The following is a 15812-nucleotide window of genomic DNA, read 5'->3' on the forward strand; positions in this document are numbered from 1 at the left end:
GCTTGCCAGGCAGGCGCTTCTGCCGCTGAGCTAAATCCCCAGCCCCTGTTTTCCTTTTTGAAGTTGATAAATGATTGCTATTCAAAGTATAAGTAAATATTAAGTTATTAAATTTTCCCACTACTTTGTTCCATTGAATTTGTCACATTTTTATCTTCCTGTACTCAGGTTACCTTAATGATAACATCTCTAAAAAGTCTGGCACAAATATCAAATCCAGGAAAATTAATATTGATATTCTTAAACTGTAGACTTTTTTCAAATTTCACAAGATTTCTCCCTGATGTCCTTTCTTGGGTAACTGATAAAATCCATTTACCACATTGTATTTAATTGCTATGCCTCTTTCTAATGTTCATAAATACACAATTTATTTTTTATTTCAAAGCAGGATTTTTTTCAAGCTATGTTAGGTCTAGTTAGAAACTTCAGAAAGGTTTTTCAATATAAATTATTCTTAAGAAAAAAAATTATAAAGTAAGGAGTAAAATTAACAACACTTCAACTAGGTATGGTGGTATAAGCCTATAATCCCAGCCACTCAGGAGGGTGACGCAGAAGGATCTCGAGTTCAAGTCTAGTTTGGACAGCAGAGCCAGGCCTTGTTTCAAAAAGGGGTGAAGATATAGCTCAGGGCTCCCTGGGTTCAATCTCCAGTACTCACAAATAAAATTTACCACACTTCCATTAATCAGATACCATTTCTATTTAAATTTGGTATAATTATTTTCTAATCAAGTAATTTGAAAAAAAAATGTGTTATGGATCCTGGGGCTCAAAGAATCAGAATAAGTATGTGCTGTGTCATCAGAGATCACTTGGAAAGTCCAAAGATTGCACTTGGAACTGCATCAAAAAATTCTTTCTATTTACAGAAAAAGATCTATAAAGATCAGATGGAATATATGTTGCAGAATCATGTGTTTCCTCTCTTCAGCAGTGAACTAGGCTATATGAGAGCAAGGGTATGTTTTAAAGCTTTATTTTATGTATTTATTTCGCATAATAAATGACTGAATTTTTCATTTAAGACTTCTGTTTAGTGTGAATCTTGAAATGGCTGCTGTAATGTGTGCATAGTTTCCATCTGTGTCTGGCAGCAGTGTCTGTCTGTGTTTTGCATTCAGATCTTGCTACCCACACAAACATCATGCAGCCAGAGAATAACTTGGGATCATAGTACTGGTCTAGTGTTGTCCTTTTGGACACATCTACCACTGGCCAGCCTCCAAATTCCCAGACACGGAATTCTGGGAAGAGATTAGCTTTGCAAGTTTATTGTAAGACATCTAAAGTCACTGTGTTCTTTAAAAAGGCTTGCTGGGTACTTCACTATTTTTGTGAAGTGAAGTTCAAAAGTGATCAAAATCTACAAACAGCATTAGAGCTGACAAGAAGATGTCTGATTGATGATAGAGAAATGCCTGTGAAAGTGGAAGCTGCCATTGCGCTCCAAGTGTTGATCAGCAATCAAGAAAAAGGTGAATTTATGTCAAGAATGTCTTTACACATAATTGTATAAGGAATAATCAGAAAATTAACATACTTCCTGTTTATGTGAAAGTGCTTTTATCATATGTGATAATTTATATGGCCTTACTAGTTTTAAGCGCTCTACCACTGACATCTTCAGCTACAGTGTACTTTTGGTTTTTTTTTAATTTAGTGCATGCTATGTAAGGTTTTTAAAAAGATTAGGATGCCAAAATGGATTTCTTTCTCTTACAGCTAAAGAATACATTACACCATTTATCAGACCTGTAATGCAGGCTCTTCTTCATATTATACGAGAAACAGAAAATGATGATCTTACCAATGTAATTCAGAAAATGATCTGTGAATATAGTGAAGAAGTTACTCCTATTGCAGTTGAAATGACACAGCATTTGGTATGTGTTTTGAACCTATGATTTTTGCAGATATTTTATTGGGAGCTGGGGGAGTGAGATAGGATCTCACTATGTTCAGGCTCGCCTTGAACTCACTGTGTATCCCTGGCTGGTCTTAAATTGCCTAAAATCCTGCCTCAGCCTCCTAATATACCACCATGCCTGGCACGTATTTTAATGTAGTCCTCAGTATGTTGCAGGTAATGAGTCACAAATGGCTTGACTTCTGTATAAAGCAGATATTTCAAAGAGCTTACTGCATAGTATGTAGTATTATAAACCCCTTGACAATATTCAACGCATTTAATTGTCATACCATCCTATGTGATGATTATTGGCACAGTATTTTACAAGAGGAAAATATGAGATAAATAATTTGCCTAAGCTAGACATGCTGGAGTTGGGATTTATACTTGGATCTTTATAATGTATGTTCTTAACTTCCTCAGGCTATTGCATCTGTGTAGTTGCCTAGAATACTCAAAATAATCAAAGCAGGTTTTTTGTTTGGTGGTTTTGTTTCGTTACTTTCAATTAGATTTTATTGGTACATTTCAGACATACATAACAATCACATTCATCATAGAGAACCTGCACCCGTACATGACAACGTGTCCCCTTCCTCCCATTCCCTTCTTCTTTCCTGTCCTCCCTCCCTCTCTCCCCCCCTCTCTCCCCATCCACAAAAGCCCTGCTGCCATGTTCTCCCTCCCCTCTCATTTTTTCCTACTTTTCCCCCTCTTTGCCTCCCCCGTCATCCCTCTTCCTCATCCCTTTCTGGTTCTCCTCTCCATCCAGACATTTTATTACCATTTCACAACACCTATTATAATGCATTTCTGTCCTTATTTACACTTTTAGTGTCTTATACCAGAAAACAATGGAGTATTTACACTTGTGTGTCTGGTTTATTTCGCTTAAGAGTATGGTTTCAAGGTGCATCCTTTTACTTAGAAATGTCTCAAGCTTATCCTTCTTTGTGGCAGAGTAGTACTGCATTGTATGAAAAAACATCTTTTTAATCCATTCACCAGTTGATGGGGATTTGGGTAGTTTCCAAGATTTGGCTATTACCAACTGCCACTGTAAACATGGGTGTGCATATCTCGTTATGGTATGTTGCTTTTAATTTTTTCAGGAAGATACCAGGAAGGGGAATAGCTTGATCAAATGGAGCCTCTAGTCCTATCTCTAGTTTTGTTTTGTTATTGAGACAAATGTAGCCCAGGCTGGCCTCGAACTCACGGTAGTCCTCTTGCCTCTGCCTCCCCAGTGCTGGGATTATAGGCATATGCCACCACGCCTGGCTTCTTGTTGTTTTGAAACAGTATCCATGCACTTCAGGCTGACATTGAACTCAGTATGTCAGCCAGAGTACTGGGATTATAGGTGTGCAACACCACGCCCAGTTCCTGACTCAGTTTTATAAAATAAATCAGCCTCCTTGGTGATTAGATATACCTGTATCTGGGCACTGGCAAATGTTAGCCAGTAGTATTTATTTATTCATTCTCTGTTGAGTCTGATTTATAAGAGACAGGGTCTAATTATGTATGTTATCCAGGCTAGTCCTGAAATCCTGAGCTCAAGTGGTCCTTCCTGCCTAGGCTCCAGATTAGCCAAAACAACTAATGTTCACCACTATACCAGTTTTAGCCACTGATATTAATGAAAATAACTCAAAATAGTTTTCTTTGTTTTTTGAGACATGGTTTTGCTATGTTATGCAGTGTGGCCTTGCGCACAGTTAGCTCAGGTTGGCCTTTAACTTGCAACTTTTCTGCCTGAATCTCCTGAGAGCTGAGATTATAGACATGTGCCACCATCCCTCGTTTACTCACAGTAGTAAATACATTCTGTGCCTTGACTCATTTAACCTTTACAGTATCTTGTGAAATCTGAAATCATCTAAATGACATGTCAGGAGAAAGATCAAGCTGGACATGGTGGCGCATGCATGTAATCCCAGCACTTGGAGGCTGAGGCAGGAGGACTCCAGTGGGTTTGAAGCGAGCCTGGGCTACAAAGTGAGTTCAAGGCCTGGCTGAACTACATAGCAAGATCTTGCCTCAAAAAAAGGAAAAGGAGAAAGATCAAGAAAGAAAGTGAATACTAGCTTGTTTAAGGTCACCCATGAAGTGGCAGAGAAAATCCACTTGATTACAAAGTCCAAGGTATTATTAATTAATTTGGAGATGCTGATGTGCTATGCACATTTTTAAAGTCTTTTTTTTTATAAAGTCTTTTTTTAAAGTCTTGCTGCATGTGATAGTGAAGATTTGAAATCCCAATACTCAGGAGGCTGAGAGAGGAATATTGCTGTGAGGTCAAGGCCATCCTTAGCTACATAGAGAGACCCTGTCTCAAAAAAACAAAAATAAAGTACATAAATCTTAGGCCAAAGTATGTTATAATGCTTTGGTGACAAATCACTTTGCATTCTCTTGTCTGTAGGCAATGACATTTAACCAGGTAATACAAACGGGGCCAGATGAAGAAGGAAGTGATGACAAAGCAGTTACAGCCATGGGAATTCTTAATACAATTGACACGCTTCTTAGCGTAGTTGAAGATCATAAAGAGGTAAAAAAATAAAAATGATTCAGTGTTGCACAAGTTTTAGAGAATGTCATTTTTACATTGACTGATTCTTGCAGGGCTCTGACTTGGTAACTGTGATCATCTCACTCGCTTTGATTTTGTCAATTACTTTCTTTTGCCTTGTTATAAATTCATAGCTTTAATGTGCTAGCAGAAGGATGGGATGAGGTGTGTGTTTTGCCATCTCTTTCCTGTAGGGCTCAGATTTTTGTTTTCTAATAGCTTGTTTCTCAAATCCAGAAGTACAGTGATCCTCAGGAAAGCATATCATTGCTAGTCTTCATTTAAAAATATTTGTTCACAACATTTGGCAAAATAACAGGGTTTATCTCTTTCATGTGGTAAATTACACTTACATGTGTATAGTTTACTGGTATTGACTACATTCAAATCATTTTGCAACCATCACCATTGTCTTCCTAGTTTTCTTTTTTTACTGCTATCTTTTAGAATACTAAGGAGTTATAATCACAAAATTTTTAAAAATTTATTTTAGGGCTCAGCGGCACAGTGCCTGGTCGGCAAGCACTATGTCGTGAGTTCGATTCCCGGTACTGGAACAAAACAAAACAAAACAAAATTATTTTAAAGCATATAGAAAAGAACAGAAAGCAAGCGCAAGGTCGTGAGTTCGGTTCCCAGTACCAGAGAAAAACGGAAAAAAAAAAAAAAAAAAAAAAAAGAACAGAGAAAACTATAACTTTAATACCACCTAATCACCTAAATTTCCTTCCCTCCCTTTCTTCCTGTCTCCCTCACTCCCCTCCCTCCCATCCAGTAATGAAGATTGAACCTAGGGCCTTCACAGTGGGCTGCATCCCCAGCATATTTCTTGTATTGAGTCAGGGTCTCACTAGGTTGCTAAATTGCTCAGGGTAGGTATGAATCTAATCCTTCTCCATCAGCCTCCTGGAGTGCTAGGATTACAAGCGTATGTTCCCATGACTGCCTTCATTTTTCTTTATTTCCTTTAGACTTCATCTCCAGTAGAAAACAACTTCAGATCATTTTTCATGTATATGTGGTGCTAGGAGCTGAACACAAGGCTCTATGCAGGCTATGCAAGTGCTCCTCCACCACACCCTGCTGCCCCGATAAGTTCAGATAGATGCAATGGAATCCTTCAGAGGACTACTTCCTAACTACTGTCTGATTTCCTTTCTTCCCCTAGAAGTAACCACTGCCATGAACTTGGTGTTAATTTCACCAAAGATGCTCATAATGGTAGTTTATATATTTTCCATCCACAAATCATGGGGTTTTTTGGGCCATACATTTTTGGATATCTGCAAGTTGCCTTTTGAGTTTCAGTAAATATTTTTAAAATTCTGTATTATAATTGGAAATAAGCAGAAGCCATGAAAAATTCTATAGTTACTTTATTTATGATTAGTTGATAAAATATTTTGAACATTTGAAAAATGTACTGTATGCTGTGTATTTGAAATGTATGTTTTACATCTATATTTGATTGGTAGGTAAAATATTATCCTATTTTTTTCACTCCTAACATCCTGATGACCTTCACAGATTTGGGCTACAATTGAGGATTTGATACTTCCCATTTATCTTGATTTACTTGGGGCCTGAGTTCACATTCTGTGGTTCATTATGTAATGTTTGAGATACAGTGTACATTATTTTAGTAATTAACTCAATTCCATATGATTTTATTTCTTCTCTTTTAGATAACCCAGCAGCTTGAGGGAATCTGCTTACAGGTCATTGGCACTGTTTTACAACAGCATGTCTTAGGTATTATACTTCTGATTGTGCTAAGAATTTATTGGTTTTGCATGAGTAAGCATTTTCCTAATGATTCTATCTATTATCTTTTAAGAATTCTATGAGGAAATCTTCTCATTGGCACATAGTTTGACATGTCAACAAGTGTCTCCACAGATGTGGCAGCTGCTGCCCCTTGTATTTGAGGTCTTTCAGCAGGATGGCTTTGATTACTTCACAGGTCAGTCAGATCAGGATGGAAAGTACCAAGGACTCTTCCTCCAGTTTTGATTCATTTGTATCTTAACCCTGAACATACTCTTTTTAATGCTCAAAGGTGACACATGCCATTGATTTCGTTAATGTATTTTGACTCAGTTAACACGTAATTCTGTAAACATAACATGTGTATAATCTTTACTAAATGCAGAGAAATTCGCTTTAATAGGTTTATATTCCTGCATTAAAAATGAATACGTCTTAAAAGTGACAGAGACAAAATGGCCTCATAAATTTGCCTTTATCTAAGAAAATTGGTCAGAAAATGAAGTGTTTGTATTAATGAAGATTATAACTTTTTTTAATATAGACATGATGCCTCTTCTGCATAATTATGTAACAGTTGATACAGACACACTTCTATCCGATACCAAGTATCTTGAAATGATATACAGTATGTGCAAAAAGGTAGGTTATTTTTAGATGATACTATATTTTATTTAAGTTTCTGCTATAAAGTTATGAAGATACCTCAGATACATAGAGGCCTGACAGATTTAAGGCCTTTAAAAGTTATAAACAACAACAGTTATACATGTCTTCTGTTTGCCTTCTGGCATTTACTTGGAGTTGTAAACTTTAATCTAGTTCTCTGGAACCAAAAGGAAGAATCAAAACTTGAAAGGATGGGAGGGGCTGGGGATTTAGCTCAGTGGCAAAAGCGCCTGCCTGGCAAGCGCAAGGTCGTGAGTTCGGTTCCCGGTACCGGAGAAAAACCAAAAAAAAAAAAAAAAAAAAAAAAAAAAAAAAACTTGAAAGGATGAAGAATGGATAGAGACATCTCAAAGGAAGTACCTAGAGATTGCAGTTCTAGGGAAGCTATACAGTAATAACTTAGAAAGACAAAAGATTCTAAAAGCTGAATATAGGATTTTTAAAAATAATCAGAAGTACTCTATCATTTACTGAGAACTCCAAGGATGAACATAGGGTGTATGCTACTATTTATTTTATAAATCTTTTTTTTTTTGAGATAAGGTCTCACACTGTAGTCCAGGCTGGCTTTGAACTTGCAGTGATCCTCCTGCCTCAGCCTCCCAAGTACTGGGATTACAGGCATGCGCCACCATGCCCAGTCAAAAATAATACTATTTATAGACAGGTATGGTAGTGCATGCCTGTAATCCCAGCACTTGGGAGGCTGAGGTAGGAGTCTCACCCTGAGTTCAAGCCTGGACTACATAGTGAGACCCCGTCTCAAAAACCAAAATAAACAAACCAGCAAATTACTATTCATACAGTAAGGAAAGGGATAAGTCCTGCCATTTTTCTTTGTTTGTTTTCTGAGATGCAGTTTCACTGTGTAGCCTACACTGGCCTCAGACTTGGCAGTCTTCCTTCCTCAGCCTCCAGTGCTGGGATTTACTGGAGTGGGCCACCACCCCTGGCTGATTTTCCCCTATTACTCAGTGAAGGAGACAAGTATTTGAATTGGAGTCAGTTAATATAATTGGTAGTACAGTGTTTGAATTTCTAGTGGTGCTTGTTGAGAGGGAGGAGACCATTAAAAATGGTTTTGCTGCCAAGTGTGGTAGATACGCCTTTAGACTCAGCCGCTGGGGAGGCTGAGCAGGAGGATGGCTTGAATCCAGGAGTTCAGTGCCAGCCTGGCTGGACAACATGGTGAGACTCTGTCTCATTCCCCGCACCCCCGCCCCTGGTACCGGGAATCGAACTCATGACCTTGTGCTTGCCAGGCAGGAGCTGTGCCGCTGAGCTATATCCCTGGCTCTCTGTCTCATCTTAAAAAAAGATTTTGCTCCAGACGTTCTCACATATATTTGTCCTTCGCTTATATCTTTCCTTTTGACACTTGGTCAGAATAGTCATCTTATTCTATTATTCATAGTGCCAATAAACAGTTTATACTACTATTCTTGGGCATAGAGATAGGTCCATCTACTTTGCTGTTTCAGAACACTTATCCTTATTTTTTTTTCAGTTTTCTGTTGTTAACTAGCATGTCAAGCCAGTGTTTTGTATTTGTCTAGGGCTTGTAGGCCAGCATTTGCTCTCAACTGGCTGTTTGTTATTGAAAGCTCCGAAAGATTCACCATCACTGCTTTAAGTAATACCCAGAACCTATATAAAAGAAAGAGAAAATATTTCTGATACAACGGTTTTATGAAGGCTTGTTGCGGTTTATGTTCTGTGTTGTGATAGGTTCTTACAGGAGTTGCAGGGGAAGATGCAGAGTGCCATGCTGCAAAGCTGTTAGAGGTCATCATTCTACAGTGCAAAGGGCGTGGCATTGACCAGGTCAGTGAGGCTAACTTTGGGGCGGGGGGAGCTGGTGGTTAAACCAGGGCCTCCTGCATGCTAAGGACTATCTTCCACTGGGCGTCATTCTTTATTCATATCTGAGGCTTCCAAGAGAGATTTTTTTGGGGGAGGGGCATTGTATATTCTACATAGTGTTGCTTATTATACCAGGATAGAAAACCATGGTTTAAAACCAATCCATAATAATGATCATACATTTAATGTATATGGAAATGTGTCTGGTGAGTCTTACGTGTATTTTGTTAGCATGCAAGGTAAGCTTTGGATTAAGAACTTTTTGATAGAACTGTAATTAAATTTCTGTGGTCAGTTTTAATATAAAAACATTGGGTATCCATAATTGATCATTGTGGTAAGTTCTGTGTTCAATAGTTCAGTGAAGACTGTCCATAATTAGATTTCTCAGCAATAAATACCAGTCCTCTCGTGGGCCAAAGTGTTTAATTGAGGCAACAGGTAAGTTAATATGGGTAAAATAGTTAGAATCCTATCAGTTACAGTCTTGGATTATCCTGCAATCTTTCTTTACAGTGCATTCCCTTATTCGTGGAAGCAGCTTTAGAGAGACTGACAAGAGAGGTTAAGACAAGTGAACTTCGAACGATGTGCCTGCAAGTTGCAATTGCAGCTTTGTATTATAATCCACACCTGCTACTCAATACCTTAGAAAATCTTCGCTTCCCTAATAATGTTGAACCAGTTACAAATCATTTTATTACACAGTGGCTTAATGACGTTGACTGTTTCTTGGGGTGAGTGACATAAATTGGACCTTTGTGAAGAACTGCTTATTTTTTAAAAATAGAAGAAAATCTTTATTTTATTTTATTTTTAGGCTTCATGACAGGAAAATGTGTGTTCTGGGTCTCTGTGCTCTTATTGATATGGAACAGATACCACAAGTCTTAAATCAGGTTTCTGGACAGATTTTGCCAGCTTTTATCCTTTTGTTTAATGGATTAAAAAGAGCATATGCCTGCCATGCAGAACATGAAAATGACAGCGATGATGACGATGAAGCTGAGGATGATGACGAAACTGGTAAGGAATTTGTGATAGAAGAAGCCAAAACTTGATAAGTTAGATGTGTCACTGGACTTGTTTTCTAGTGTTGGTGCCAAGTGCCAAGTTCCTTGAAGAGAGAAAAGTAACCCATTTAACAGCTGAGGAACAGTTATATGGGAAATAGTAAAATGGTTCACCATTAACTGTATCTTTTACCCTAGTATAATCAAAAGTACATGGAGCCAGGTGTGTAATCCCAGCACTTGGGAGGCAAAGGCAGGAGCTTGCCACAAGTTCCAGGCCAGAGGGGACTACATAGTTTAAAGCTAGGCTGAACTACATAGCAAGACCCTGCTCAAAAAAAAGAAAGTAGTAGTACATGGATAGTAACTTGGGAGGAGTACTTGAAGGACTTAACATAGTGTTTGGCACATGGCACTGAATAAGCAGGGGACAGTGGCACATGCCACTAGTGAGGTGAGAGGATCACCTGAGCCCACAAGTTTGACCATAGCCTGAACAACACAGCAAGACCCCATCTCAGGAAAAAAATGCAGAGTAAAAGGTATGTATTGGAGGCTGGGTGTTTAGCTCAGCGGCACAGCGCCTGCCTGGCAAGCGCAAAGTCGTGAGTTTGATTCCCAGTACCGGAAAAAAACAAACAAACAAACAAAAAAAGATATGTATTGTTAGAATAACTAGTATAAGATTTACAGTTTTTAATGTTTTAATTTATTGCAGGTAACCATCCTGTCATATATTAATGCTAAAATCTAAGCATGTTTGTGCTATAAAATGAAGTTATTTAGATATTGGTTAATATGTTTCACATTTAACACTGTAGCCTACAAGAGTATAAATTAATCAGTAATATGAAAGATTATTACAATAGTTTTAAAATAAGGTAGCTATTGTCATTCTTGTCTTTTTATCTTTTAGCAGCTTAGCCAGGCTTTTAAAAAAAAAAAGCTTTCACAAAAAGCTCTGTGGGTGTAAATTGTTGTATTTGTCACCAGTATTTAGTTCGGAATATACCACAGAGTCCAGAGCATACCACAGGCTGAATCTCAGTGTGATCCCGCTTCAGACCTCTAGCATTAACAATGCTTTACATTGTGCCATGTGTGATAGCACACACCTGTAATCGTACAACTTAGGAGGAGGCTGAGGCAAGAGGATCGCCATGAGTTTGAGTCCAGTCTGGGCTATATCATGAGTTCAAGGCTAGCCTGAAGTACCTAGCAAGACCCTGTCACAAAAACAAAACAAAATAAAAAACTTTTTATTTCAAGTTACCACTGAATATTTGTTTAAAATACCACTTAGCTGGGCGTCGTGGCACACGCCTGTAATCCCAGCACTCGGGAGACTGAGATAGGAGGATCGTTGCGAGTTCAAGACCAGCCTGGGCTACAAAGTGAGCTCAAGACCAGCTTGAACTGCATAGTGAGAACCTGCCTCAAAAAAAAAGACTAAAATAAAATAAAATACCACTTCTAGGAACTTCTGAGATGATTGTTACTTCGTTGAATAACTCTTTCAGTATTATAAAAGTGTCTTTTTTATGTGGTGGCAGAGGAACTGGGGAGTGATGAAGATGATATTGATGAAGATGGGCAAGAATATTTGGAGATTTTGGCTAAGCAAGCAGGGGAAGAAGGAGATGATGAAGAATGGGAAGAAGATGATGCTGAGGAAACTGCTCTGGAAGGCTATTCCACAATCATTGATGATGAAGACAACCCTGTTGATGAGTATCAGATATTTAAAGCTATATTTCAAAGTAAGTCAGCAGGAAAAAAATTATGTTTTATGCAAAACAAAGAGATATACATGACTGGAAAGACCGGTAATCCTATGAGGGAAAGAGGAGTTGCTGCCTTTTTTTGAACTACACTATTTTCCTAAAGTGTGTCTGTCAAATTAAAAAAATAAGTCGGCTGTGGTGGCGCACACCTGTAACTCCAGCACTAGGGAGGTTGAGGCAGGTGCATTACCATGAGTTCGATACTGGCCTTGGGCTTACATAGTGAGACCCTGTCTCAAAAAAAAAAAGAAAAAAGCCACTAACGATAATAGGGTAAATAAAGTATACTCAGAAACTCAATGGCCATATTATCAATAATTTTGAGTACTTTGCCTACTCTTTTAAGGCACAGATGAGTACAAATTCCTTTGATTAAGTGTTTTTACATATATATTGACTTACACTTAACCTGTCAGAATGTGACTGTTAGTAATTTTATGGTTTTGGAATTCTTGTCTTTTTTTTCTTCCCTATGTCCTAAAATATGTTAACCAATTCATTCTAGTATTACTAAATTAGCACCTTTGAAATAGTAAAAATTTTATCTTAAGTCAGTTAAACCCCCAAAATTTGAGAACATTTATGCCTGAATAGTCATAGACTTTTGGATCTGTCACAGTGTGCATGGTTTCAGCACTTTGGTTTTGGGTTTTCTTGTTTGTTTGTGAGACAAGTATGTAGTTGAGGCTGGCTTTGAACTCACTGTGTAGCCCAGGCTGGCCTCAGCTTACAGTAGTTCTGCCTTAGCCTCCTGAGTGCTGGATTAACAGGCATGTACTCTGGTTAGCACTATTTACTTGGATTTCAAAGTGTGATGTCTATGCCCCACTATCCATCTTACAAAATTGCCACTATATTTGACAACTTTGTCTCAGATAACCACTATAAATTTTTTTTTTTTTTTTGGTCTTTTTTTGAGACAGGGTCTCCCTATGCAGTTCAGGCTGGCCTTCAGCTCACTTTGTACCCCAGGCTGGTCTCGAACTCGCAACAATCCTCTTGCCTCAGCCTCCTGAGTGCTGGGATTACAGGCGTGTGCCGCCACGCCCGGTAACCACTATAATTTTTCATACCACATAGGAACTTTGATGTAGAATAAGTTCTCTGATAACTAAGATTTTAGACATTAAAGACCGTGATAAAGTAGTGTTGATGCAAGGTTACAGAAGGACAAAATGGTGCTTGCTGAGCTGTGTAGCAACAAGAATTGATTGAAGTGCCAGCTTTGTCCATGCCTTTGTATATTTCAGATATAGACATATGTCAGTCCCTAAAGGATAGTTTCTAATACAAAGCCTATGTATAGTGGGAGTAATACAGAAATAATCATATGACTGAGTGCCAAGTTTGTCTGCCTGAAATACGTGGCACCTAATACATGAGGGAAATCAGTTTACATTGTTAACATTGCCTTGTGGTGAACTTTGTATTACAGAAAACATTCTCCTACTTGCATACAAATGTATGTGAAATAGGGGAAATATATGACCAGACTTAGCACTGTTACACATTGACTTACTTCGTACATGAGCAAGGCATTGTTTGTTTTGTTGTTGTTTATGCAGTAATGAGGATTAAATCCAGAGACTGATGAGCTAATTTCCAACCCTCTTTACATATATTATTTTTGGGGTTTTTTGTTGTGGTTTTTTGGGGGAGTCATTTTGAGACAGGGTCTTGCTATGCAGTTCAGGCTGGCCCTGAGCTCATTTTGTAGTCCAGGCTGGTCTTCAGCCTTAGCCCTCCCCAGTGCTAGGATTAGAGGCTTGTGCCACCCTGCCCAGCCTACAGGTATTATTTTGAGGCAGTGCCTCACTGAATTGTCCAGGCTGAGCTCTACATTGCAGTCCATCTGCCTCAACTTCCTGAGTAGCTGGGATTATGAGCTACCACATCCTAGGGCATGTTTGGTTTTGGGTTTTGGGTTTTGGGTTTGTTTGTTTGTTTGTTTGTTTGTTTGTTTGAGACAGGGTCTCACTTTGTAATTCTGGCTGGTTACATTCACAACATAGTCCAGGCTAGCCTCAAACTCACAGCAGTCCTTCTGCTTCAGCCTCCCAAGTGCTGGGATTATAGGCGTGTGCCACCATAGCCACCACTGTTTTTTGTTTTTTCTTAATTAAACACCGTAAGACTGTTTTGTTTATTTTTGGTTTTTTTGAGACAGTGTTTCATCATACAGTTTAGGCTGGAGTTGAACTCACTGTATAGCCAAGGCTGACTTCACTCTTACAGTGATCTTCATACCTCAGCTTCCTGAGTACTGGGATTTCAGGTGTGTACCACCATGCCCAGCAAATATTGTGAACTTTTAACACCTGGTTGTTTTGAGTTTGGTTTGATTTTACGTTTTGGGAAAATTTGTTATTTTTCACAGATTAAATTTGACAATGATCACCAGGCTTGGTGGCTCACACCTGTAATCCCAGCACTTGGGAGGCTGAGGCAAGAGGATTGCCAAGATTTTGAGGGCAGCCTGAACTGCATAGCTGAGATCATGTCTCAACAAAAGCAAAACAAAAATATTTAAGCATTATTTAGGCTGCAGTTTTAAAAAATAAAAAAGAACAAATATGAAGCTATGTCTGGTAATGCATGCTTTAATCCCAGTAGTCCAAAAGGTTGAGGCAGAGGAGTCATAAGTTTGAGCCCAGCCTGGGCAACTTAGTGATTTAACAAGACCCTGTCTCAAAATTAACAATAGAAAGAACTAGAGATGTAGCTCATTGTGAAGGGCCCTGGGTTCAATTCTAAGTAAACACACACACATACACAAGTAACCATTGCAATTCTAATTTGAGATTTCAAGGCTACCTTTCCGTGGAACCAACTATATAGGTAAAGGAAACTTTATTTCCTAGAGATTGAACCCAGGGCCTTGCACATGCTAGGCAAGTGTGCTACCATTTAGTTACATGCTACAAGCTCAAGATGTACTAAAGAAAGGTGTTTGAGTACGCAAAGCAAGAAAAAGTCATTTCTTTTGTACTGTTCACACTTTTCCTGCATCTGCCTAAAGCTTAAATTTAAGGGTTTGGGAATTCTAACCTGAGTAGCTTTGAGCATATCTTAAAGCTATTTTGGTGTTGTTGTTGTTGTTGTTATTGTGGGTTTTTTTGTTTGTTTTTAATCTTTAAACTTTTTTAAGCACAAAGATAAATTGTAGATAGTTGTTACTCCAGTATATTTTGTATCACAAGTAAGCTAACTTGAAGTTGTTGGAAGTGTATAAAATGAATCCAGATGTCAGTGTCAGAGGCAAAGAAAAGGAACAGAATAGAAAGTGGGTACTAGTCTTTTATTATTGCTCTTTTGCCCTTGTTTTTGTTTTGATAGCTATTCAAAATCGTAATCCTGTGTGGTATCAGGCTCTGACTCATGGTCTTAATGAAGAACAAAGAAAACAGTTACAGGATATAGCAACTCTGGCTGATCAAAGAAGAGCAGCTCATGGTATGTTAGTCAACCTTCTTTGGTGTAACTAATGGCTTTAGTCTTACGATGGGGTTAAAATTATAATGGTATATAGGTTGGCTGTGTTACCTCAGTGGTAGAGTGCTGTAATAAGACTTGCTTAATCTCTGTCTCTCCTGTCTTTTGTTTGAGACAGGACTTCACTATGCAGTTCAGGCTGACCTTGAGCTCACTTTATAGCCCAGGCTGGTCTCAAACTCGCAAGGATCCTCCCAAGTGCTGGGATTACAGGCATGTGCCAACATGCGCAGCATGTTCCTGTCTTTTGAAGAAAATCCCAGGCATTTCTTTCTTTCAACACTTCAGAATATAGGGAGCTTTTACAAATTTGTATTGTTTTGGTTTATTTTGAAGTGCTGAGAATTAAATGTAGGGCCTTGAACGTGCTAGGCAGGTGCTATACCACTAAGCTATACTCTGACCTGCATGCATTTTTAAAATATATACTTTATTTATACACAATGTAACAATACCCAAGTAGCTCTATAATCACAGTCAAAGAAGGTCCTCTTAGTTGGTCATGATGATGTACCACCTACTGTGCCAGCACTCTGAGAGGCTGATGCAAGTTAATCACAAGTCAGTTTCAGCCTGGGCAGTTAGTGACCTAATGTGACCCTGTCTCGATATAAAAAGAGATGTGGAGATGGCTTAATGTGAAGGCCACTGGGGGGGACTCTATAAATAAGGCATAGCATTTTGCATTTTTTTTCTTTTTTTTTTTTTTTTTTTTTTTTTGGTTTTGGTTT

General features: G+C 38.4%; 1 protein-coding gene across 2 annotated transcripts in view; it reads left to right on the top strand.

The window, feature by feature from the left end:
- The window catches only part of Ipo7 (importin 7), a 64190-nt gene that overhangs the window by 37596 nt on the left and 10782 nt on the right, over positions 1-15812 (top strand). For both annotated transcript variants that reach the window (XM_005380260.2, XM_013511836.1), the window contains 12 exons: positions 876-965; positions 1316-1481; positions 1729-1889; positions 4344-4472; positions 6179-6245; positions 6331-6456; positions 6805-6902; positions 8658-8753; positions 9309-9529; positions 9613-9818; positions 11359-11565; positions 14926-15042. In XM_005380260.2, coding sequence (XP_005380317.1) covers positions 876-965; positions 1316-1481; positions 1729-1889; positions 4344-4472; positions 6179-6245; positions 6331-6456; positions 6805-6902; positions 8658-8753; positions 9309-9529; positions 9613-9818; positions 11359-11565; positions 14926-15042 — 1684 coding nt within the window. The remainder of the gene's footprint in view (positions 1-875; positions 966-1315; positions 1482-1728; positions 1890-4343; positions 4473-6178; positions 6246-6330; positions 6457-6804; positions 6903-8657; positions 8754-9308; positions 9530-9612; positions 9819-11358; positions 11566-14925; positions 15043-15812) is intronic.

The sequence above is a fragment of the Chinchilla lanigera genome, unplaced genomic scaffold (assembly GCF_000276665.1).
Source record: "Chinchilla lanigera isolate Chin_1 unplaced genomic scaffold, ChiLan1.0 scaffold00013, whole genome shotgun sequence".
Lineage (NCBI taxonomy): Eukaryota > Metazoa > Chordata > Mammalia > Rodentia > Chinchillidae > Chinchilla > Chinchilla lanigera.